The sequence below is a fragment of the Columba livia genome, chromosome 25 (assembly GCF_036013475.1).
Source record: "Columba livia isolate bColLiv1 breed racing homer chromosome 25, bColLiv1.pat.W.v2, whole genome shotgun sequence".
Taxonomy (NCBI): Eukaryota; Metazoa; Chordata; class Aves; order Columbiformes; family Columbidae; genus Columba; species Columba livia.
The window spans coordinates 1,827,903-1,849,111 of NC_088626.1; the positions used below are offsets into that span (position 1 = coordinate 1,827,903).

Here is a 21,209-nt window from a genome sequence, read left to right on the forward strand (position 1 = left end):
GAGGGTTGCAATGGCGCGTGTGGGGCTGCAATGGTGCCCATGGAGGGTTGCAGTGGTGCATATGGGGATGCAGGGGAACATGTGGGGCTGCAACAGAGCATGTTGGGGTTTGCAGCGGTGCATTTAATTTTGCAAGGGAGCATGTGTGGTTGCAACAGTGCATGTAGGTGTTTGCAGTGGTGCATTTAATTTTACAAGGGAGCATGTGGGGCTGCAACGGTGCCCGTGGGGGGTTGCAGTGATGCATGCAGGGCTGCACAGCGCTATGGCGGTGCATGGGGCTGATGCTGCGTGGGATGCGACGCCGTGCGGGGTGTGATGTTCTGAGGGGCAGCGATGCTGCGTGGGGCCGCGTCGCACCCCCCCAGCCCCCGGGCAGCCCCCCAGGGCACCTCCCACTCCACTCCCCGTGCCCTGTTCTCCCCTCCAGCCCCGCTCCGTGCGCCCCGTCGGGGCGGCCGTGCCCGCAGACGGCGCTGCCGAGCTGCCTCCCGCCCGGCCCGGCCCCGTCGGGCTCCGCCGGCCCCTTCCGAGGAGGCGGGACCCGGGACGCGGGGCCGCGCTCGGCTCCGCAGCCCCACGGGGCCGCCCGGCTCGGCCGCCCGCCGGTGAGTGCGGCCGGGGGGGGGACGGGACACAGAACGGGGAGCGCTGGCCCCGGGGTGCTGCGGGGGTGTCCGTCCGTCGGGGGTGCAGCTCTCGGGGGGTGTCGCTCTGCCTGGAAGGGGAGGGTGCGGGCGGGGTGTCCCGCAGGTGTGTCCCCGCGTCCCCTGCGCCTCCCGGCATCGCCTGTCACCGCTGTCACGGCTCGGGGCGGGGGGGCAGGCGGCACTGCCAACCGCCGCGGCCACAACAGCATCGCTGTGTGTCGGGACATGGAGCCTGGAGCGAGCGTGGACCGAGGTGGGGTGCAGGGGATGGATGGGGCGCAGGGGATGGAGGGAGAGTGCAGGGGACAGATTAGGGGTGCAGGGGATGAAGGAGAAGAGCAGGGAACAGAGGAGGGGTACGGGAGACAGGAGGGGTGCAGGAGCAGAGGAGGGCTGTGGGAACTGGATGAGGGACGCAGAACTTTTAGGGGGTCTGGCGAGCGTGCCCAGCGGGTGTTGGGGTCCCCGGGGTGGCAGACCTCACTGCCTGGGGATGCTGAGTGGGCCCGGGCATGGGGAGGGGGTTTGGGGTTTCCTCCCGCCGCTGCGAAGCCCAGCCCAGGAAATTCTTCCGGGCAGCCTCTCAAGCCCCTCTTTGTGCGTTTGGGATGTTTAAAATGCCTTCCCCAGCGGTTGCGGACGGGGTGCCGGGCTCCCGCGGCCACCCCAGGGCTGTGCCGGTGGGACGGGGCTGGGGGGGAGCAGGGAGCCTGAGCTGACGTTTAGCAGGGCTGCCCATTCCCATGGATCCCACTGACAGTTACGGTGCTTGCTGGGGCGCCTTGGGGACCCTGTGCCACCCTGGGGGACCCTCAGCATCCTTTCCCAGTGCGGGTTTGCTGTGGGGCAAAGGATTCAGGGTGCTGGCACTTGCAGCCCCCCCGCTGCAGTGAGCAGCAGGATCCGTCCCTCGCTGGCTGCTGGCTGCCCTCGCAGCCTCATCGTCCCCTCCAAACCCGCTGGCTTGGCCCTGCCGTGCCACAAACTGCCGAGCTGGCACCAATTTCCTGCCTTGCGCAAGGGACAGCGGGGTGACCTCGCCTGCCCCGGCCCACCGGCAGCACCAACGCAGCCAGCAGTGGGTCCCCTCGTGTCCCCCAGAGGGGGGAAGCCACCAGCCCCAGCTGGGGACAGCAGGGCGGCAAGAGGAAGCAGCGGTGGCTGCCGGCACCTTGTGACAGCACAGGGACATGGGTCCCCTCCCCGGAAGGAAGGCGCTGCCGCTCTCTGTCACCCCATGTTTGGGACCCTCGGGGTGTGGGGCTGGGGGTGCGGCTGGGCTGTGTCTCCTGGAGGAGCAGAGGGCACCCCGGGATTTCCCAACATCGCCACTCCCTGCCTGCCCAGAGCCGCCCGCTGCCATGCCGGTGACAGTGACCTTGGCCGGCCCAGCCCCTTGGGGCTTCCGCATCACCGGGGGAAGAGACTTCGGGAAACCCATCACTGTGTCCAAGGTAGGAGCTCCCTTGCCCCAGGGAGGGCTGACGGGGTGGGTGCCGTGCCGGGCTGCTCCGGGGAGCGGATCCGGTTGGGTGGCCTTGATCCTGCTCCGCGGGATCGGCCCCACGGCGGGTGACAGCGCAGTGATCGTGTCACCCCCGGGCTGGGCAGGTCTGCGCTAAGTTTCCACTTCTTGTTGCCATGGTCTTGGTCCCCCCTTCGCTGGCATAGTTTTGGCAGGGCCGTAGGGACCCCAGTGGGTGGGAGCATCCCGGTGGGGTGTGATTTGGGGACCACCGCAGAGCTGGTGGTCCCCAGCCATGTGCAGGGACATTGCCATGACAAGGGCTCCATGCTGCAATTAAAAGCTGCTTCCCACCGGTGTGCTGAGGGACGGCTGGCGGGGGTCTTGCTGCTCCCAGCACCTCTGAGATGACACCAGGGCTGTCCCCATGTCCTCTTCTCCGTGGAGGTGACAGAGCACGGGAAGGCAGCAGCAGGTGACCTGCGTCCAGGGGACATCATCATCGCCATCAATGGGGAGAGCACGGCCGAGATGCTGAACGTGGAGGCACAGAACAAGATCAAGCAGAGCCCAGGGCAGCTCCAGCTGCAGGTGGAGAGGTGGGTGCTGTGATGGGGGGGAGACAGCAGCCCAGACGGTCCCCAACCCCAGGGAAACGAAGTCCTCCCGTAGGCTGGAATCCCCAGCCACGGGTTGTTTTTCCCCTCCAGCTACTCTTGGGGCTGCGCCATCCCCGCGGGAGCCTGTCCCGGCTCTGTAATTAAAGAGTCAGGCGGTAATGAGGCCAGGCAGCCCTGGCAGCCGTTACCTGGCCAGCTGGTCCCAGTTGGGGGCCTGGGGCCTCTCACCCCCTCCCGGGGCTGCTGTGCTATGGAGCGCATGCTCCTGGGGTGGATGCAAGACCCCCCCATCTCCCTTGGTCCCCAGGTCCCTGATGCCGCCTCCCAGCCACACCAACGGGGACACCTCTCCGGACAGGCTGGCCACGCGCTTCCAGGTGAGCCCCGGGCAGCCCCTGCACCCCCTGGCCCCCCACCCAGGGCCAGTTTCAGCTGCTGGTGTCTCCCCCTTCCTCCCCAGGACACGGTGCGAATGCAGGAGGAGATCCAGGGCACCCTGAGAGCATCCTACTCCAGCCCCACATCCCTCAGCCCCCCAACCCGCAGGTAAGGCTGGACCTGGCTTTGGGGGGACAGGCAGGAGTCTGGGACCTTCCTGATGGCTCCATCCTCTCCCCCCAGCTCGCAGCCCCTGGAAGAGGAGCTCACCGGTCCCAGGCTTCACCAGGTGAGCTGGGAGCTGGGGGGGGCTGTGTGGGGCCAGGCAGAGATGCTGGGGGTGGCATCTGTGCACCCTCAACTCTGAAGCGCTAAAACCTCTCCCCTCACAACCCCAGACTCTCACCCTTTGCAGCCCCAAACTCTCACCGTTTGCAGCCCCAAATCATCACCATTTGCAGCCCCAGTCTCTCACCCTTTGTAGTCCCAAACCATTGCCATTTGCAGCCCCAAACCATTGCCATTTGCCACCCTAAACCATCACCATTTGCAGCCCCATTGCATCCCCCTTTGCAGCCCCAATGCCACATTACCCCCCCAGCCCCGTTCTGCCTCGGGGACAGTGTCTACTGTGCCACTGATGCCACCACCGGTGCCACCGCCACCACCCACCGCGCTGGCGGCACCCCCGGGCACCAGCAAACCTGCCCGGGGATGTTTCGCTGGCTCCTACCCGGCACCTCTTGGCAATGGCGCCAGCCTGGGGAGGCCAAACCAGTTTGGAGAGACCCAGCCCAGCTCCCAGGAGCCCGGGGGACTGGGGCGTTGGCAGGGCAGGGACCCACAGACCCGGCGCACCCCCGGCAGTGCCCGCAGCGGGATGCCCGGGGGCCAGGATGCTTCCCCCACCGCCCGGACCGGTCCTGGGGTGCCCGTGGCCCCCCCATCCCTCCTCGCCGCGGTTTCGGGCGGCTGCTGTGCCCCAAGGGGCAGCCGCTGGCTCCGGGGTTGGCGTCTCCCTCCTCTCCTCCCTCCCATCTTTCTTTTTTCTTGTTTTTCAAGCCCAAATCGGGAAGCGCGGTGGCCCTGAACGCCGCCCTTCCCAGCTGCCTTTGGCCGCAGCCCCGGCCGCCCCTTGGCTCCTCCAGCTGCCCGCTCCCCCCTTCCTCCCCAAGCCCTTTATTTGCTTTGGTGCCGGCCCCAGAGGGTCCCTCCCTGCCCCAGACCCCCCCACTGTGGGGCTGTGTGGGGTGCTGTGCCCAAAACCCCTGCCCAAAAGGGGGGCGAGGGGAAGGGCTGCCCTTGGACCGTGCTTTTTATCGCATCTCAGGGCGGGCTGGTGCTGGTGGGGACAAGGCCAAGGCTCCCAGCTCCACCCGTGACTAATTTTAGCTCATTCCTCGCCTGTTTGTGACCCCGCAGAGCCCCGGCGATGCCCTTCTACTTCTCCCTCTCTGCGGGGGCTTCTTGTCCCCGTCCCCCTCCCCAGGCTCCCGCCGGGGTTTGCATCTGCGTGATGGCTGCTCCCGAGAACATCGGCTTCCACTTAGCCCGGGTTTTGTCTTTCCTGCCTTTCTTAAGCAGGAGCAGATGTCGGGGAGGGGACAGGCGCAGGCGTTGGGTTACGGACATGGGGAGCATTGGGGGGGCTGCCCCTGTTCCTCCATGGGGTCCCACTGGCTCCAGCACTGGAGGGGAGGAGAAGCAGCCGCCCTGGAGCATCCCTGCATCCCTCAGTTGAGCACCCACCCCCCGGGGGAACAGGGCTTGGAAAAAGGTCTGGGTGTCCCTGGGGTGCCCAGGAAGACGGGGAGGGGGTCTGCAGGTGCCTTTCCCTGTGCTGTGCCTGGGAGATGCCACCCTCACCCCCCGGTTTGGAACACACCGGGTTGGCTGCTACAGCCCCCTTGCCACCCCAGGGCACCCAGTACCTCTCTCCCTCCACCAGGAGCGAGGAAGCCCGATCCATCAGAACAGCCCCCCGGGGTCAGCCCTGCCTCCACCCCCCCGCCCACCCTCGCCGGGGTTTGGGGCCCCCCCAGACCCCTGGGAGATGTGCAGAGAGCGGCGCCGCTCATCACCCTGTCCCAGCCCCTGCAACAGGTACAGAGCATGCTCAGGGCTATGGTGGGGGAGGGACACAGAGGTGGGGAAGCCCCCAGCCCCATGCACCCATCCCTGGGGTGCACGCTGGGTGCTGCCGAGCCGAGGGAACCCGTGCAAAGAGTTAACCCACCTGCCAGGCAGGTAGGGACGTGGGAGGGCCAGGCAGGCTGGGGCAGCTCCCCAGGGCGGAGAGAGCAGGTGGCGGGGTGCAGCCTGGTGGACCCAGGCGTCCGGGTGCTGGGAACCCCCCCTTTTACCTCCCCCGGGGGTGCGGTCCCACAGCCTGGGCTCAGAACCGGCCATGAGGCGCTTGGAGGAGGATTCGGAGGTTTACAAGATGCTGCAGGAGAACCGGGAGCTGCGGGCGGCCCCGCGACAGTCCAGCACCTTCCGCCTGCTGCAGGAGGCTCTGGAGGACGAGGGCGGAGGTGAGGGGGGGGACAGGGGACAATGGAGGGTGTGGTGGGGTGGGTGGCAGGTCCCTGATGGCTTTGTGTCCCCACAGCTGGCCCCACAACCCCATTCCCCAGCCGGCTCTCGCCCAGCGCCCGCAAGCCCGTGGCTGGTGTCCAGAAGCTGCACGTCTGCGAGAAATGCACCAGCACCATTGCGTAAGTGGGGCTGGGGGACAAGGGGTTCCCTGGGCAGGATCTGTCCCTGCCACCACTCCCAGCAGGGCCAAAATTAAAGGGGAATCCCGGTGGGGGACACGGGGTGCCCCACTGATGTCCCCGTCTCCCCCAGGACGCAGGCGGTGCGGATCCAGGACGGGCGGTACCGGCACCCATCCTGCTACGCCTGTGCCGACTGCGGCCTCAACCTGAAGATGCGGGGACACTTCTGGGTGGGTGACGAGCTGTACTGCGAGAAGCATGCCCGCCTGCGCTACCAGGGGGGGCCCAGCACCCCAGCTGCGTCCCAGCACTCCTGAGCCCCAGGCACCGGCATGGTGCAATGGGGAGCTCGCCACCTGCATCTCCCCTGTCCTGGGGAGCAGAACATACTCCATCCCCCCCTGGGATGCCCCACCAGCCCTATTGGTAGGGTGGGGGTCTGCGGTGGGGGGGTGAGGGCATCCCCAGTTGACCCCCAGCTGCCCGCCTTTGCCCCAGCGTGTGTGATGAGCTGGATCAGTTCTCCACCTGGGCTGAAGCAGCAGAATGTGCCCAGGGACACAGCGGGGACACTGAGCGGGGGGTCGCACAGGGACGCTTGAGCACTTAGGTACCGGAGAGGGGGCTGGCACCGCTTTGTGCACGGACTGCAAAGGGCTTCTCCGAGGTATTAAACCAGATCTCTATATAAATATAATATATATTTGCTCCACTCCTGTGTCTGGTCTGTGCAGGGTGGGGGGACAGGGCCAGGGTGCAGGCAGAGACCCCAGACCCCCCATCCCTGCTCCCTGCACCCAAAGCTGAGGTGGGGAGCTGGGAGCAACCCCCCCACACCGGGGGGGATCCAGGCACAGGCTCCACGGGTCCGGTGATGCGCAGGGCTCGTTGCCGTCGGCCTCGCCCCCCTCCCGGGAAGGTCAGGGCTGAACTGCCCCCTCCCTGCTCCGGGTGTCCCTGGGAGGTGTCAGGGCTTTATTGCGGGTTGTTTAACCCGGGGCCTTTGTCCTGTGGGGGCCCAGGTGGGCTCTTATCGCTGCTCTCCGCCCTCCCGTGCCTGTTTGCACGGAGATGGGCTTTGCTGTTATCGCGGCTTTGCTGTTATCAGCAGCTCCCCGCCCAGCCTGGGGGGTCACCGGCCCCTTCCCACGTCCCCAGCCGGGTCCCCACGTCCCCAACCGGGTCCCCTGCCCGCTCTCTGCTGGGGGACACTGCATCTTCCTGGGTCTCCATGGTCTCCCCATGCAAGCACCGAATTCCCGCAGCCCCCCAGGAGTGATCACCTTTTACTGCCGCACTTGTGTGTGTCTGGGGGGTGGGGGGGTTTCTCGGGCAGGCAGGCTCAGCCCCCCACCTTCAGCGCTATTAGGACACGGTGGCTTTAATGAAGCATCCCCAGGGAGGGAGGGATGGGGATGGTCCCGCCCGCCCCTCTTGCGCTCACAAAAAAAGAGGAATAAACGCTTCTGCTGGGGGTAACGGGGGTCGGGACCCCCCCCACAGAGTAGCACCGCCCAGCCCCACCCTGCCCCACCCAACCCCGCCCCTCCGCCCTGCCCCATAAAGCGTTGGAGGAGCCGCAGGGCTGCTCCGCCCTGGCCGGCTCCCGGTGTCCCCTCCCCGGCTCCCGGTGTCCACCCGCCCGGGGATGTTGCGTCGCCGCGGAGCTTTCAGCGTGGAGCCGCTCCGCGGTGAGTCGGTGGTCCCGGGGGGTTTTGGGAGAGATCAAAAGCAGCTGGGGAGGTCCCCTGGTGTCCGGGTTGGATTGGGGGGGGGTCTCTGCAGCCCTCAGCCTGCTGGAGGGGATCCTCAGGGATCCCTGGTTTGGGAAGCTGTGCTGGAGGGGAGCCCTGGGGGTCTCTAGACCCCCAGTTTGTGTTCCCACTGCTGGGAGGGGCTCAGGGTGCTGATTGTGCTGGGAATTCAAACCAGGTTTTGCCTTCCAGTGTTTGGGCTGATGAGCCTGAGTGTGCACCGGGGTCACGGCCACTGGGTCCCTGTATGCAGTGTGGGGGGCCCAAAAACCCATGGGCCGTCACTATGTGCCCCCCAGCTCAGGCTGTGCTGGGACCCCCTCCAGCAGCAAAGCCTGGGGGACATTGGGGGTCTGAGCTGGAGCTGTAGACATGGGGGACCCCATAGCAGCTCCCACAGGGGATGTTTTTGCTCTCTTGGTGATGGGGAACACCCTGTGCCCCTCTCACACTACCAGTGCCCCCCACCCTGGTGGGGCTCCAAGCCCCATTGAAACCCCAGGGATAGGGAGGAAAGCAGCCCCCCCCGGCATGTGGGGCTGTCCCATACAGTCCTTGCAGCCCATGGAAATTCAGTGTGTGGGCGCAGGGCAGCCGGCGGTGCCGGGGCGGAGGGACCCCCCCACGGCATTGCTGGGATTCATGCGGCCTCTGAACGGTGGGATTGTCCCCTGGGTGCTTGTGGCCTCCCGCACCAGCACCAGCCTCGCCAGACCCACCAGGGTAGGAATTTGGGGGCACTGGGACCCTCTGGCCGTGAATTCAGCCCTGAGCGGGGTTTTGCAAAAGCAGTGGGGTTCATCCGGCGCTCGGCTGTCTGCCGGTGCCCAAACCGCCCTCTTGCCTTCCCGGTTGGGTTGGGAAGGGAGCCCTTAACCACCGGCCCAGCCAGTATCGCCAATCCCAAATCCTGCGAGGAACCAGTTGGGAACCTGTCCTGTAATGAGGTGCCTCTGGATACAGAGCCCGTCGCCGGCTGGGCTGGTATAAAAGGCAGCGCCGGGACGCACGCCCGGCAGTCGGCTCCGGCTCTTGGCGATGTGGGGGGGCTCCCGTGCTGGCTGGAAGAGGAGGTTCAGCTGCTGTAAGTGCCTGGGGGGGGGGGGGGGGGTGACCCTCCAAGCAAGGGTTTGCCGGGGGGTGGGCTGCTCTGCACCCCGAGCTGAGTGCCGGGAGGGTGCCAAGGCTTCGCTCCCCACCACACTGAGCCCTCGGCTGTGGCCTGGATGGGAAGGGAGGTGAGAGCCGAGACTGACGCTGTGATCCCACCCTGAGCTGTGGGGTGGTGGGCAGTGATGCCCCCCATGTGGCAGTGATGCCACCCAGTGATGCCCCCCATGCTGGGGGTCCCTGGAGCCATCCTGTGGTGGGGGGGATGGATTCCATGTCCTGCCGTGTTTAGAGTGGGCTGGGAGCAAGTTGTGAGAACCGTTGCCCATGCAGCCCCCACCGGGTTGGGGTGAGGAGCACGGGGCCTCCCCAGGAGTACGTGGAAGGAGGGAGGATGGGGCTGGGCGCAGGGATGTGTTTTTGGGGCGCAGTAACAACATGTTGGCATATGAGCCTCCCTGGCACAGGGCAGGGCTGCGGGGACCCTCCAAAGCAGGGTGACCGAGCAGGGGGCTTTAACTGTGTGGCACAGGTCATGGGCATGACTGGAGCTGCTGAAAGGGTGATTTGGGGGGCTGGGAGGGGTGGCAGACCAGGGCATGCAGGGGGGTGGTGAGTGTGCCCTGCCTGTGCTAGGGGACCCCCCCATCTGATGCCACTCGCCCCGCAGATGGTCCCTGGGAGACAGCGGAGAGCTGCGTGGTACCCACCTCCGCCAGCGTCTACCGGCGGCTGCAGGAGAGCCCGCGGCAGCCCCCGGGGGGCTTGAGCACCTGGGGACCCCCCCCAGCACCAGCCCTCTCCCCTGGTAGCCCCCTGGCAAGCGGGCGGCTCCTCAAGTCCGAATCGGAGGACTCCGGGGTGGAGATGGCCAGCAACGAGCACTCCCCCTGCACCCCCCTGGGCTCTGAGAGCAGTTTCTCCCTCGACGGCTTCCCCCCGGAGAAGAAGAGCCCCCCCAGAGAGGAGCCGGGCCCCGAGCCCCCCCGGACGCCCCGCAGCCGCTCGGGTAGCAAGAAGCTGCTGCAGGCAGCTCAGCGCAGCAAGAGGCAGCGGCTGCCCGGGCGCTGCCCACGGCTGCGGGGAGAACACGCGTGGGACCCCCGGGAGCAGGAGGAGCCCAGCACGGCGGACCCCGAGGCAGCGGTGGGTGCTGGGAGGGGGTGCATGTGGCTGGGGGGGGGGGCGCTCGGCCACCCGGCAGGCCCTGAGCGCCCCCCCCGGCCGCAGGCTGTGCCTGGGCAGGGGCTGCGGTACCTGGAGCACGTCTGCCAGATGCTGGAGCGCCTGGCCCGGCTGCAGCAGGACAACCGGCTCCTCCGGCAGCAGGTGGGGGATGCCAGGAGCACCCGCCCTGACGCCACGGTGAGGGCCGGGGGTGCTTGTGGGGGGGGTGGTGGGGGGTATCCCAGCTCACACCTCACATCTCCTCACCCACAGCCCACTCGGGACCCCCCGGGACAAGATCCCGCAGTGTGGAGGGGTGAGCGGTTCCGCCCGCGCTCCTGCTCGGACAGCCAAGCGCCAGGTGAGCAGGGTGGGATACAGGGATGGGGGGGGCATGTCTGGTTTAACCCACCCCAAACTGATTTAACCCCCCACCATGCAGCGCCTGACCCTGGCCCATGCCGGAGGATGTGGGGACACTCTGCCAGTTCTCCTAGCCTGCTGGACCCCCCCGAGAGTGGGGTGGGCGCCCCTGCAGCAGACAAGGTAGGGGCGGGGGTGACGGGGGAACCGGGGGGGGTCCCGCATGTCGCCCCATCGCTCACAGCCGTGTCTCCCCCAGGACAGGCACTCGCACTGGGGCCGGGTGAAGGTTCTGCTCACCCGCCTGACCCGCCGCTCGCTGCGGGGGGGCCGGTGCAGGTAGGACCGGGGAGGGGGTCCCGGTCCCGCTGCCACCCCTGGATGGAGGAGCCGCGCTGCACCTATTGCGTCATACCCCGCCCCGTGACGTCACGCCCACCCGGGGCCGGCCCCCGGCCCGGCGCTGCACCCCCCCTTCCCCCCCCACACCCCCCCCAATAAAACCTTTTCACTGGAAAAGAGGCGGCTCATTGCGAGACGATGCGTTGTTGCGCGGTGACGTCACTCTCAACCCGGCGTGACGTCACGGCCGCATCACTTCCGAGCGAGTTTCCAGCCCCTTTGTCCGCCCGGTCCGAGCGGCTGCCGCCCCCCACCCTCCCCGGGTCCCCCCCGAACCCCTTCCTGGGGCATCCACTGACTTGGGCGGGGGGCTCAACCCCTTTCCCTCCCTTTCTACCGCAGGTGGGTGGGGAGGGGGCGTCGGGACGGGAGATGCTCCCGATCGCATGGCGGGTGGGGGTGGAACAGCGGGTGTTGCTGGGGGCGGGGGGGTCACCAGCCTGCAGGAGGGCTCGGGGCGGTGGGCGAGGCGGTTTTGTGCGGGGGGGACGGTGCGCCGCGGTGTTTTGGTGCTGCTGGAGCCCCTCACCGTGGGGACGGGCCGGGTACCGCTGCCGGGAAGATGCTGCTCAAAGCTGCCTGCAGGTGCTCTCCGAACAGGTACCCCCATTATTCCCTCCACCCCCCCTCTTTCCCGACGATTTCCTACTGTGACTTGGTTTCTCCCTTCCCGCAGCCTCTCCCAAGCCCCCCGGCCCCGCTTCCCCCTGTGCCCCCCCCGGGCAGCAGCCGAGCATCCCCAGAGGCCAGCGCCTGCTCCTGCATCCCTCGCTCCTGCCCGGGAAAGGTGAGTGCTGGTCCTTACCGTGGGGGACGGATCCGGGTGGCGGGGGGTCCCTGGCTGTGAGCGCAGCGACATGAGGGGGTGCTGTGGGTGTTTGGGTTTTCTGGAGCTCCTGGGGGTGCTGTGGGGTTTTATGATCATTGTTCCCCCCTCCCCAGCAGTGAATCTCCTCCCATCGCCCCATCTGCTCACCTGGGGAGATGCTCTGGGCCAGGACCATAGGGAAGGGATGCAGGCAGATGATCAGGATGGGGATGTGTCCCTGCTGTTGGGGGGACATCTGGGCAGCACCCACCCTGCTGCACTGTACCTTCTGTGCCTTTTGCAGCACTCAACACCCACCTGGGCCAGACCTCAAGACAAGGACACCATCCCTACTGGGTGCTCTGGCTACACAGTGACTTTTGTGGGGGGATATTTGTGGTCAGAGAGGATCTCTCTGGTTTCTGTCAGTCCTGGGGCAGCCAGTTCTGCGCTCCCACACATGGGGACTGCTTTCGGGTGAGCCCAAACACCCTCAACGTGGATCTCCGCCTCCATCCCCTTCTGCGATGCCAGGGAGGTGCTGTGGCAGCATCCCGCTGCCCCACGGCTTCTACAACCTGCGCCTGGGCTGGCTGGACACCTTCCCCCGTGTCCGTGGTACCACGGCTGCATCCCACTGCCTGACCCCGAGGAGGATGCTGAGGATGCTCTGGGTGATGCTGAGGTGAGGAGGAGGAGGGTCTGCTCTTGCCCAGGTGATGGCTTTGGTGCTCCCCAACCCCCTGGAGAAAGGGAAAACTCCTGAGCACCCAAAAAAGCAAATCAAGGTGAGGACCCAGGTGTGTGCTGGACACAGCAGTCCCGGCGAGGATTAATTCACCCAGTTTTGGGGGAAAGTCCTGTGGTTTGGTGCTACGCTGTCATCTGTGTTTACTGCCAGACAGCTTGTGTCTGCAAAACCTGGTCTTGTCCCCAAAGGGGCCAGGGGATTTGGGGAGGAAGGGGGACAGTCGGGATGCTGTAATGCAGCTGTGTTCACTGTGTGTCTCTTCTTAGCTCCTGCTGCGGATGAAAGAGGATGAAGGTGTGTGAAGGGTCCCTGTCATGGGATGGCCACATCCTGACGCTGCCCCCACGGTCCTGAGTGGGACAGGCTGGGCTGGACCTGAGTGGTTACACAAAGCGGTGAGTGCCCCCCGATCGGACATCCCTTCATCCCTTCCCTCGGCTTTCCGGAGGTCTGAGCACTGCGGTGCTTCGCTCAGCGGCGTTCCATCACCGAGTCAATATTCCCTTTCCGCCAGCTCTCCCCGTTAACGCTGGGATGTCTGGGGTGGTGCAAGAAACCCGTAATTATCTACTTTTACTATGTGAGATTGATTCCTCCCCCCAGCCCTGCAAAGAGCTGCTGGTTCAGGAGCAGATTTCCAGATCACAGCAGCGTTTGCAGCGCTGGGTTAAGTTTCCATGGGTGAAATGTCTCTGTTTTGAGCAGAACAGCAGGAGGAGCTGCTGGCCCAGAGCAGGATCTGCGCTTTGCTGAGCAGCTCCGGGGATGAGGGGTTAAGGACGGGGGGATGCGTGGGGAGGAGGAGAGGAAGGTTGCTGGGGATTGGGGTGACACAGTGATGTGGATTTAGGGGAGCCCAGGCAGGGTTTAATCCAGCGGCAGCACCTCTGGCCCTCAGAGCAGCTGGCCAAGAGGTCTCTAGAGCTGGCACAGGGTCTGCCGGGGCTCATGTCCCCACGTGTCACTCGTGGAAGAGCGTGGCCCTCGCTGGGGCGCACGGGCTCAGCTCCACGCATGGCAGTTATATATACATACATATATGTATAAATATAGCATCCCTGCTCCGGGTAACCGTGGCAACTGGTTTTATTTTGCTTAAACCCAGCCCGGCATGTGATGTGGTGGGGAAGGAACAGCTGAATGGCGGTGAAGTTTGGGGTGCTGGGGGAGAAGGTCTGGTTGGGTCCAGTGGGGACCGGACAGGGGATGCTCTTGAACTGGGGCTCTGGTCCATGTCCCTGGGGACAGTCGCCAGCCCCTCCATGTCAGGGCTCTGGTCCCATCCCCATCGCTCCTGTTGTTGCAGCGTCCCTCTGGGGAAGGTTTTATTGGGGGTCCAGCTCCCCACGTTCTGCTGGGATTCCCCGGGCATCCCCTGCTGTGACACAGGTTTGCCCAATTAATGGACCGGTGGGATGTGGTGATTTTCCCGCTGGACATCTGGGCATCCTCATGCCAACCCAAGGCAGAGAAGGGACCCGGAGGAGAAGCCGCGATGCTGAGGCTTTGCCGGGGGGCCCTGTGCGGTGACACCAGGTGACGCGCCAGCTCGGGTGTCCCAAAAGGTGGTTTTATTTCTGCAGGTGCTTGGAAAGGGCTGTGGAGAGATGGAGAAGATCCTGCTCTGGGTGACAGCTCCCAGCACCTTCTCCTCCCACCCAAACAGGGCAGTTTTTAGCAAGAAATAGAGTCCCCTGAGCAGTCATGGCTGCACAGAAGAGGAGCTCCTTGGTAGATGTAGGGATGCTGGGGGGTCTGGTGAAGATTTTGGGGTGGGTGACGAGTTGTTCTTGTTCCAGGAACCCCCCTCTGCTGCCTCCAACATCATGATGCTCAGCCTGTGGAAGTTACTGGAGAAAATGGAGCAGCCACCTCAACCTGGAGAGCAAAATCCAGGCTGGGTAAGCCAAGACACACTGGGATGTGAGGTCCCGTCTTCACAAGCCACCGGTCACCCCCTCTTCTCTTCTCTTCTAGACGAAGGAACCAGCATCCAGCTGCTCTCCACCAGCAGAGGGTGACAACCCCACTCGCCTGGGTGTCACACGCTGGGGATGGTGGCAGGGTCCCCAAGAGCCTTTTCTGTCCCCGTCCCTTCCCTATGCAGCCAGGGCAGCTGTAGGGATGCTCATGGTTTGCTCTGACCCTTTTTTTAGCGTTTAACGGAAACCCCTTGGGTAGGAAGTTGTGTGTTGGAGACAGGACAATGGCCTCCTCCATGCTACAAGCTGGATGCACAAATTGGGGGCCAAACCAGCTTTTTTAGGATGGAGGGACCCAAACTGATGGCTGGTACTCGTTGTGCTGCTCGGGGGGAATCTCTGGATGCTGCTGTGGCCGTAGCGTGTTCCTTTGCTGTGTTCACCATTCACTGTATTTCACCGTAAAGCTGTATTTTTTGTGCTTTTGAACCCGTTTCCTTCCTGCGTCTCTTTGGGGGCTGCTCAGTCCCTCTTTCCCCTTTTCCAGGCCCTTAATATCGCGCTTAAAATGACACCCCCAAAGCACCAGTGTCCTGCTGTGGTTGGGGATGTGGCAGACCTGGGGGGCCGTTCCCCGTGTCCCCCCGCAGTGACAGGCAGGTGGCAGCAGAGGGCACCGGCACCCCGGCTGCCAAAAAGTCTTTATTGGAGCCTTCGTGCCCCCTAAAAAGTGGCTACAATTGACTCAGGCTGTGGAGCCCCCCCAGGCCCCCTAATTTTCCCTGGCTTTGTTCCCACCTGGGTTATATTTCCCTTTTGCATCCTCTCTCTTCCTCTGCCCTGGGGTCCCATCGTCCCCCTTGAGCACCCACTGCTGTGCAGATGTGCACCCCCCTGTGCCTCCCCAGCTGTGGGGCAAGAGGCACTTCACACCATTCCTGCTTAAAACAGGAATTCCTGCTTAAAATGGGGTGGATTTGGAGCACAGCATCACTTGATACTCAGCATGGGAAGTTGGGCCCTTTCATCACCCTCTCCCGATGCCTCAGAAAATTGAATTTAAACACTTTTACTCTCCCCTTTCAGGGAGTAGTGGGGTCCTAAGGCACAAAATAAATGTCCCAGCAGCAGGAGTGGCCGTGTCTTGCCAGAAAGGGACTGGCAGCACCCAGCCCGCTCCCCATCTTCAGCTCTGCTGCCAACACCTACTTAAGGCAAAACCTGGTCTTAGAGTGGGCAGAGACAATCCAGATGTCTTTTGCAAAAGCTGGCTGGAGGGGGGAGCCGTGCTGTGCCCCCCAGGCCATACCACAAGGGTAAAGCCCCCTGGATGGAGGAGGTGGGATGGGGGGGCTCCCTAGCCCCTTCCCCATCACCAGCATCCCCTGCGATGCTCAGTCGTCGGCCACGATGGACAGAGCGCGCAGCTCGCTCAGCTTGGCGTCGTTCTCCCGCTCGCGCTGCTCGTCGCTCAAGCCGGGCCGGTCGATCTGTGCTGTTAGGTCCCCGAAAATCTTGTGCATCTCGGTGTAGTAGACAACCTGGGGTGCGGGGAGGAGAAAGATGGGGGGTGAGTGGAGCCAGCCCCTCACCTTAGCGTTTCATGTTCTAAAATAGCTTCCCTACCATGTGTTGGTGCCACCCCCTTAGATTATTACAACTCAACACATTTTAATAACGCGCTGCCCTTCTCTGCTTCCCATCTGGGGAGATGCATATGTGGGGCTGCCACTGTCCCCCCTGCGCAGCCACCGTCCCCGTGCCACAGCCAGGGTGTCACCGGTGTCACCGGGTTCTGCAACAGGTCCGTGGTCACGGCACAGGGGCAGCAGCGTGGCAAGCAGTGCGCCTGGCACGAAGCAACGGGGAAGCAGGGGGGTGTTTTAATAATGTGCTAATTAGTACCGCCAATTAACTCCGGCAGCAAGCGGCGCTTCGGCAGAGCGGGAGCTGGTGGGTCGGCGCAGGCAGATGGCACCAGTGCGGGTGCTTTGCTGGAGGAGAGCAGGCAGCGAGCCCAGCCTGCGGGCAGCGGGGCAGGATCAGGGACCCCCAGCTTGGGGGGCCACTGTGCCCCACAGGAGGAAGGTGATGTGGGTTACCTGGCCTAGGCATCCCCCTAGATGTGGCGGGGAGATGCTGCCTCTCAGCAGGACAATGCGTTGCCCCCATTTTGCAGAAGGGCACGGGCAGGCACCAGTATCTTGGGAGCGGAGCCGCGCAGTCTCCATGGAGACCGGCTCCCCCAATCCTGCTCCAAATGATGCTTATTTTGAGATGCTGGGGACCCAGCCTCCCTGTTGGAGGGTGGCACAGCTGGATGCCGGAGCTCCGTGTCCCTTGTCCCCAGCCCGGTGTCAGATGGGCTCGGTTCAGTCACATATGGCCAAGCAGCGCTGCCAATTCCGGCACAGAAAAGGCACCGGCACATTGAAATTAATCTCCCTGGGAACTGGGGAGCTGTTGCCCCCCCAGAATTGTCCCCCGCGCCCCGCAACACCAGCATCCGCAGCAGCATCTTTTCCATATCAAATGGGCAAAGCAGAGCAAATATTTTGGTCTCTTCCCCACCACCCACATGCCGCTGCCATGGAGCCCTTCCCGTGGGGGACGCTGGGTCCCCGCGGGTCTCCTTGGGGACGCTCTTGTCCCCCAGTAGGACCCAGTGCCTAAACCAGGATGCATCTCCTGTGCTTTACCCATCCCTGATGCTCTTCTCCTGCTGAAATACAAGATAAAAACCATCACTGCCTCTCTGGGGGGGGTCCCTGCATTGGGGTGGGTGCTGGGGAGGGGGATGCACCCCAGATGACGGGCGCTGATGCTTCCAGCAGCGGGGGGGGCCCTGTGGCACCCCCTGCCTGCAGCTCGGTACTTTTCCAGCTATGGATGCCATATGCTCCATCCCCATCCCAGCAAATCCCAGCTCGCCTTTGAGACCGAGCCAAGGGCCCCGAGTCCACCTGTCTTGAACTAATTCTGTTTCGGGACACCCTGTTCTCCTCATTTTCTATAGATCGCGTTTACAGTGGCACAGCCGGGCAGTGTTTATGTCAGCCCTACACAAAACAAAAGCCCGGGGTCGCTGCCAGGGCTGGACAGTCCCATAGACAGTCCTGCCTCGCAAGCCCCATTTTTTCCCCCCATTTCATTAAAAAGAAAAAAGAGGAGTATCATGTTTTCTAGCAGGAAAACAAAGAGCACGGCGGGAAGGAAGTTTTGTTATACTCGCACCAGCGACAGGGCTCCAAATCTCCCCCTTTCATCTTCATCTGGCTGCTTCAAAGTCCCCAGCCAGGGAAATATTTGCCTCGGTTGGCTCGGCCCCGGGCATGTGGGTGGACACAAGTATTTGGTGTTGAATGTTACAGCCCCAGTGAGCTCGGGACATGTCACACCCGGCACTGGGGACGGCGGCCAAGCTGTGCCATGGGAACCCATGTCTGGGAGGGTCTCGGTGGGTTAAAGACTTAAAGCTGCTGCTCCAGAGATGGTTTAAAGCAGGGTCCTTCCCTTTGCCACGGCTGGGTTGTTCCTGGAGGGAATGGATGTGTTCACAGCTCATCATTGTGCTGGCCAGTGATGCTTGTCTCACTTTAACCACTTTTCTCTCTTTAGGGGCAAAACAAAAGGGAAAACTACAGTTTTGCACCTTCAAATGGTGGGTTTGACCTGGGGACAAGCAACTGCAGATACCAAGAGAGAGCTGAGCCCCGCCTGCCCCTTTCCCCGAGCACCCCGGACCAACCGTCGCTCCTAGAGGTACCTGCAGAAAGAGGCTGGAAATAGGAATTCCACCGAGTAACGTGAACCTCCCGAGATGCTCAATAAGCTCCAGAAGGTGCGGGGGGAGAGGGAGAACGCGGGAATCGGTGGCAGGATGAATGAGCACAGCCCGTCCCCATGTCCCCCATCAATATCTCGCACCTGGGATGGGGACGGGGATGCTCTGGTGCCCCCCTGGCTGTGTCCCCACCGGCTTCCCTGCAGGTGAGCAGCCGCTGCGGTGACTCAGGGCTCCCTGGTGCTATTCCTGGCTCACCACTGATTCATTACATTACCTTGGGCAAGTCGTTTCCCTTTTCTTGTGTTCATTCCAGCCACCTGTGATGGGGAAAATGCTGCGTAGCCCCCAGGCAAGAGCTCCTGAATGGGGGGATGCTGAACCCAAGCTCAGCACAAAGAGTTACTGGGGAGCACCGAGCTCTCCTCCCCGCAGCAGAGATGCTGTGGTCCCTCCCCAGGGATGAAAGATGCAGCTAGCGCTGGGGGAGAGGGATGCTGCTCCCATCTAGGTCAGCAGGGAGGGCTTTAGCATCCCTCTGGGCCCAGCTTTAGTCTAGCCTAGGGGAGATGCCTCAGCTTTGTGGTGATAATAAAAACCAAGATCTTTCTTGCTCGCCTTTCCTAACAAAAACCCCCACCTGAAGAGGGCCAAGAAACAAAATAGAGGATTCCCATGGAAGCGGAAGGTATGAACGGAGATACTTGCAAACAGCCCCAGTTCAAAGCACCCTGCTGGTGTCTCCCAGTGCTCCCAGTACGTTGTTCTCCACCCCAGGCTCCCGACAAGCCGAGGCAGGAGCCAGCTGGCAGCCAGGACCCAGCATGAGCCGAGCGAGGGACATCGCGGCCAAGGACACAGAAAGCAAAGCTGCTTCTCTTCGGAACCCGCCAGTGGCATTCGGGTTTCAAGGTCTCGTCCAAACAACCCACCCACAGTGAGCGGAGGGTTTGCGGGGGGGTGGGGAGAAGGGCCGGTGAGGTTTCTGCGGTGGCTCCAGGGTGTCTGGTTATTTCGGCTGGAACAGGGAGCCCCGCGGCAGGCGATGGCGAAGGGAACAGCGAGAACAGCATCCCCAGCACCCACCAGGCCGGGCGCTTCGGCACCATCTGGTAGGTGAATCAGGCTGCAGACAACTCGCTGGCAGCTCCGTGGAGAGAGAGAAACCCCCCCCCCCAAAAATCAGAGGTGAGATGGAAACACGTGCTCCTTGCAGCCACCGCACCTGTGTCACCGCACCCGCTCCAAAATCAAAATACCATAGGAAAATTGCCCAGTAGCACGAGGCCTCACCCTGATCCACCCCAAGTTCAAAGGTAGATTACATCCCAAAAACGCTCCTCTCCAGCCTAAAGAAAAGGGTGAGGGGAGAAGGGAGATGGAGGAGGAGCAGAAGGAAGCGGGAGGATGGAAACCGAAGCGGGCGGGGGTTTATTTAGGCCAGCCCTTCCTGCAAAGCTTGGTGTGGAGCTGACGGAGCAGCCGCCTCTCTCTCTGCCACAAAGGAGCCTTCAGATGAGCCTCGAGCATCTCAGCATCTCCAACAAGATCCAACCCTGAGCTCAGGACCACAAACGCAAAGAGGCGGCGCGCCCAGATGGATAAAGCCACCAAATTCCAGCACCTGATGTAAAAGCAGGGCTTGAGCCTTATTACAGGTAATTTCAGGGAACGGGACATCATATTGTACCAGGAGTATCCCTGATAGGCAGCAAATCCATATAAAACAGCAAAAAACTCACCTCCTTTCTACCCTGCACCCCATCACCACAGGTACCAGCAGATGCCAACCTGCTTTTCTCCCAGGACAAAGTCCAACACCTGCCCAATGTCCCACCATTCAATAATTGAATTACTGCATGTAATGGCATTTGGGCAGAGCTTTGCTGCACCTTACCTGTGTGTAACGCTCAGCTCGAAGAGCAATTCCCCCCAAGGTGGGACCCAGATGTGAGGATGCCACCAAAGGGACACCTGCCAGAGAGGGGACAGCATCTCACCTGCGCCCGCACCAGCGACTCAAAGCTGGGCTTGAAGTAATCGATGCGGCTGCTGTAAAATTTGGGCATTTCCTCCAGGAGCTGCTTGTTTTTGGCTTCGAAGTCCTCCTTCACCGGCCTCAGCTCTTCACGGGCCTGCGAAAGAAGATGGGGGGTCAGAGAGCTGGGAAAATGTCCTTACCTTGGGTAGAGCTGCACTGAGGCCACCCCAGGCCAGCGGAGTGACCCAAGGACAACCAGTGACCAGATAAGAGAGCCTGGTGGAACCAAATGACCATCCAATGGAGCCTGGTGGGGCCAAATGACCATCCAATGGAGCCTGGTGGGGCCAAATGACCATCGGATGGAGCCTGGTGGGACCAAATGACCATCGCATGGAGCCTGGTGGGACCGAATGACCATCCGATGGAGCCTGGTGGGACCAAATAACCATCTGATGGAGCCTGGTGGGACACAAGTGACCAGATAATGGAGTCTGGTGGGGCGAAATTACCATCCAACGGAGCTTCATGGGACCAAATGACCATCTAACAGAACCTGGTGGGACCCATTGACCAACTAACAGAGCCTGGTGAGACCCAAGCTCTGACTCGGGACCATGGGGAAACCCATGGGACACCCAGAGAGGCTGCTAAAATCACAAGCCAATTGCTCTTCTGGGGGCAGAATGGGGACAAAAACCAGCCTCAAAGCTCAGCCAGGCTGCAGAACATCCCACCCACCTCGGTGTCCCCTGGCCCTGCCGTCCCCAAGAGCATCGCCACAGGATCCTGTCCCCATCGTCATTTTTGCCCGTGACCTTCAGCTCAGCGCGCCCAACTGGCTTCTTTAAACAGAAGCGTGGGGAGAAAGGGAAATGTCTCCGAGATGGTGTTGGAAAAGGGCAGGAGGGGGTGGGCTGTGAAATATTAGACCGGGCTCAAGTCTGCCACTTAATCCCGGTGCCATTCCGACGGGAGGGGGACACGGCGCCGGTCCCTGTCCCCGGGACGTCACTCCGGAGGGACGGCACGGACAGAGCTCTGGCCTGGAAAAGCCTTAAATCAAACCAGGCTTAATTAAGCCTGAGAGGCAAATTAGCAAATTCAAGGAGCGTTTAAACTCGTGGGGTGGGGTTCGCTGAGGGCAGAAGACTTGGAGCAAACAGCGCTGAAATAAAAACTGCAATAAAAATACCTGGATGAAATTATGCTCTTTTTCTTCCTTTTTTTTTTTTTGTGGTGGGGGGGAATTAGATCACACAGAAGTTCATTAAAAAAAAAATAACTAAACCCTTCTTAATCATGAGGACAAAAGCGTTTCTGCATTTTTCCAG

At 62.6% G+C, this 21,209-nt stretch overlaps 3 protein-coding genes across 35 annotated transcripts in view; 2 read left to right on the forward strand and 1 right to left on the reverse strand.

The window, feature by feature from the left end:
- Positions 1 to 453: 453 nt before the first annotated feature.
- Positions 454 to 6,545, forward strand: PDLIM2 (PDZ and LIM domain 2). Of its 2 annotated transcripts, none has more exons than XM_065040967.1 (10): positions 454 to 608; positions 1,998 to 2,104; positions 2,563 to 2,714; positions 3,043 to 3,112; positions 3,196 to 3,281; positions 3,357 to 3,402; positions 5,062 to 5,216; positions 5,502 to 5,647; positions 5,725 to 5,830; positions 5,964 to 6,545. In XM_065040967.1, the coding sequence occupies exons 2-10, from the start codon at positions 2,012 to 2,014 to the stop codon at positions 6,148 to 6,150; spliced, it is 1,041 nt and encodes a 346-aa protein (XP_064897039.1). In that variant the 5' UTR covers positions 454 to 608; positions 1,998 to 2,011; the 3' UTR covers positions 6,151 to 6,545. The 2 variants fall into 2 exon arrangements, with proteins under 2 accessions (XP_064897039.1, XP_064897038.1); XM_065040966.1 differs by lacking the exon at positions 454 to 608 and adding an exon at positions 738 to 903.
- An 827-nt stretch (positions 6,546 to 7,372) lies between these two features.
- On the forward strand, positions 7,373 to 21,080 carry C25H8orf58 (chromosome 25 C8orf58 homolog). Of its 30 annotated transcripts, XM_065040997.1 has the most exons (16): positions 7,584 to 8,671; positions 9,368 to 9,843; positions 9,928 to 10,062; positions 10,138 to 10,225; positions 10,307 to 10,410; positions 10,487 to 10,971; positions 11,972 to 12,122; positions 12,455 to 12,583; positions 13,772 to 14,089; positions 17,729 to 18,100; positions 18,211 to 18,582; positions 18,672 to 18,831; positions 18,922 to 19,006; positions 19,111 to 19,210; positions 19,400 to 19,552; positions 19,668 to 21,080. In XM_065040997.1, the coding sequence occupies exons 1-6, from the start codon at positions 8,626 to 8,628 to the stop codon at positions 10,568 to 10,570; spliced, it is 933 nt and encodes a 310-aa protein (XP_064897069.1). In that variant the 5' UTR covers positions 7,584 to 8,625; the 3' UTR covers positions 10,571 to 10,971; positions 11,972 to 12,122; positions 12,455 to 12,583; positions 13,772 to 14,089; positions 17,729 to 18,100; positions 18,211 to 18,582; positions 18,672 to 18,831; positions 18,922 to 19,006; positions 19,111 to 19,210; positions 19,400 to 19,552; positions 19,668 to 21,080. The 30 variants fall into 30 exon arrangements, with proteins under 30 accessions (XP_064897072.1, XP_064897042.1, XP_064897073.1 ...); XM_065040993.1 differs by lacking the exon at positions 19,111 to 19,210 and having other exon boundaries at positions 17,729 to 18,582; positions 19,334 to 19,552; XM_065040984.1 differs by having other exon boundaries at positions 17,729 to 19,006; positions 19,334 to 19,552.
- Positions 13,738 to 21,209, reverse strand: part of BIN3 (bridging integrator 3) — a 38,683-nt gene continuing 31,211 nt past the window's right edge. For all 3 annotated transcript variants that reach the window (XM_065041011.1, XM_065041012.1, XM_065041013.1), the window contains 2 exons: positions 19,895 to 20,029; positions 13,738 to 15,651 (listed from right to left, as the gene is read on the reverse strand). In XM_065041011.1, coding sequence (XP_064897083.1) covers positions 15,505 to 15,651; positions 19,895 to 20,029 — 282 coding nt within the window. In that variant the 3' untranslated portion in view covers positions 13,738 to 15,504. The remainder of the gene's footprint in view (positions 15,652 to 19,894; positions 20,030 to 21,209) is intronic.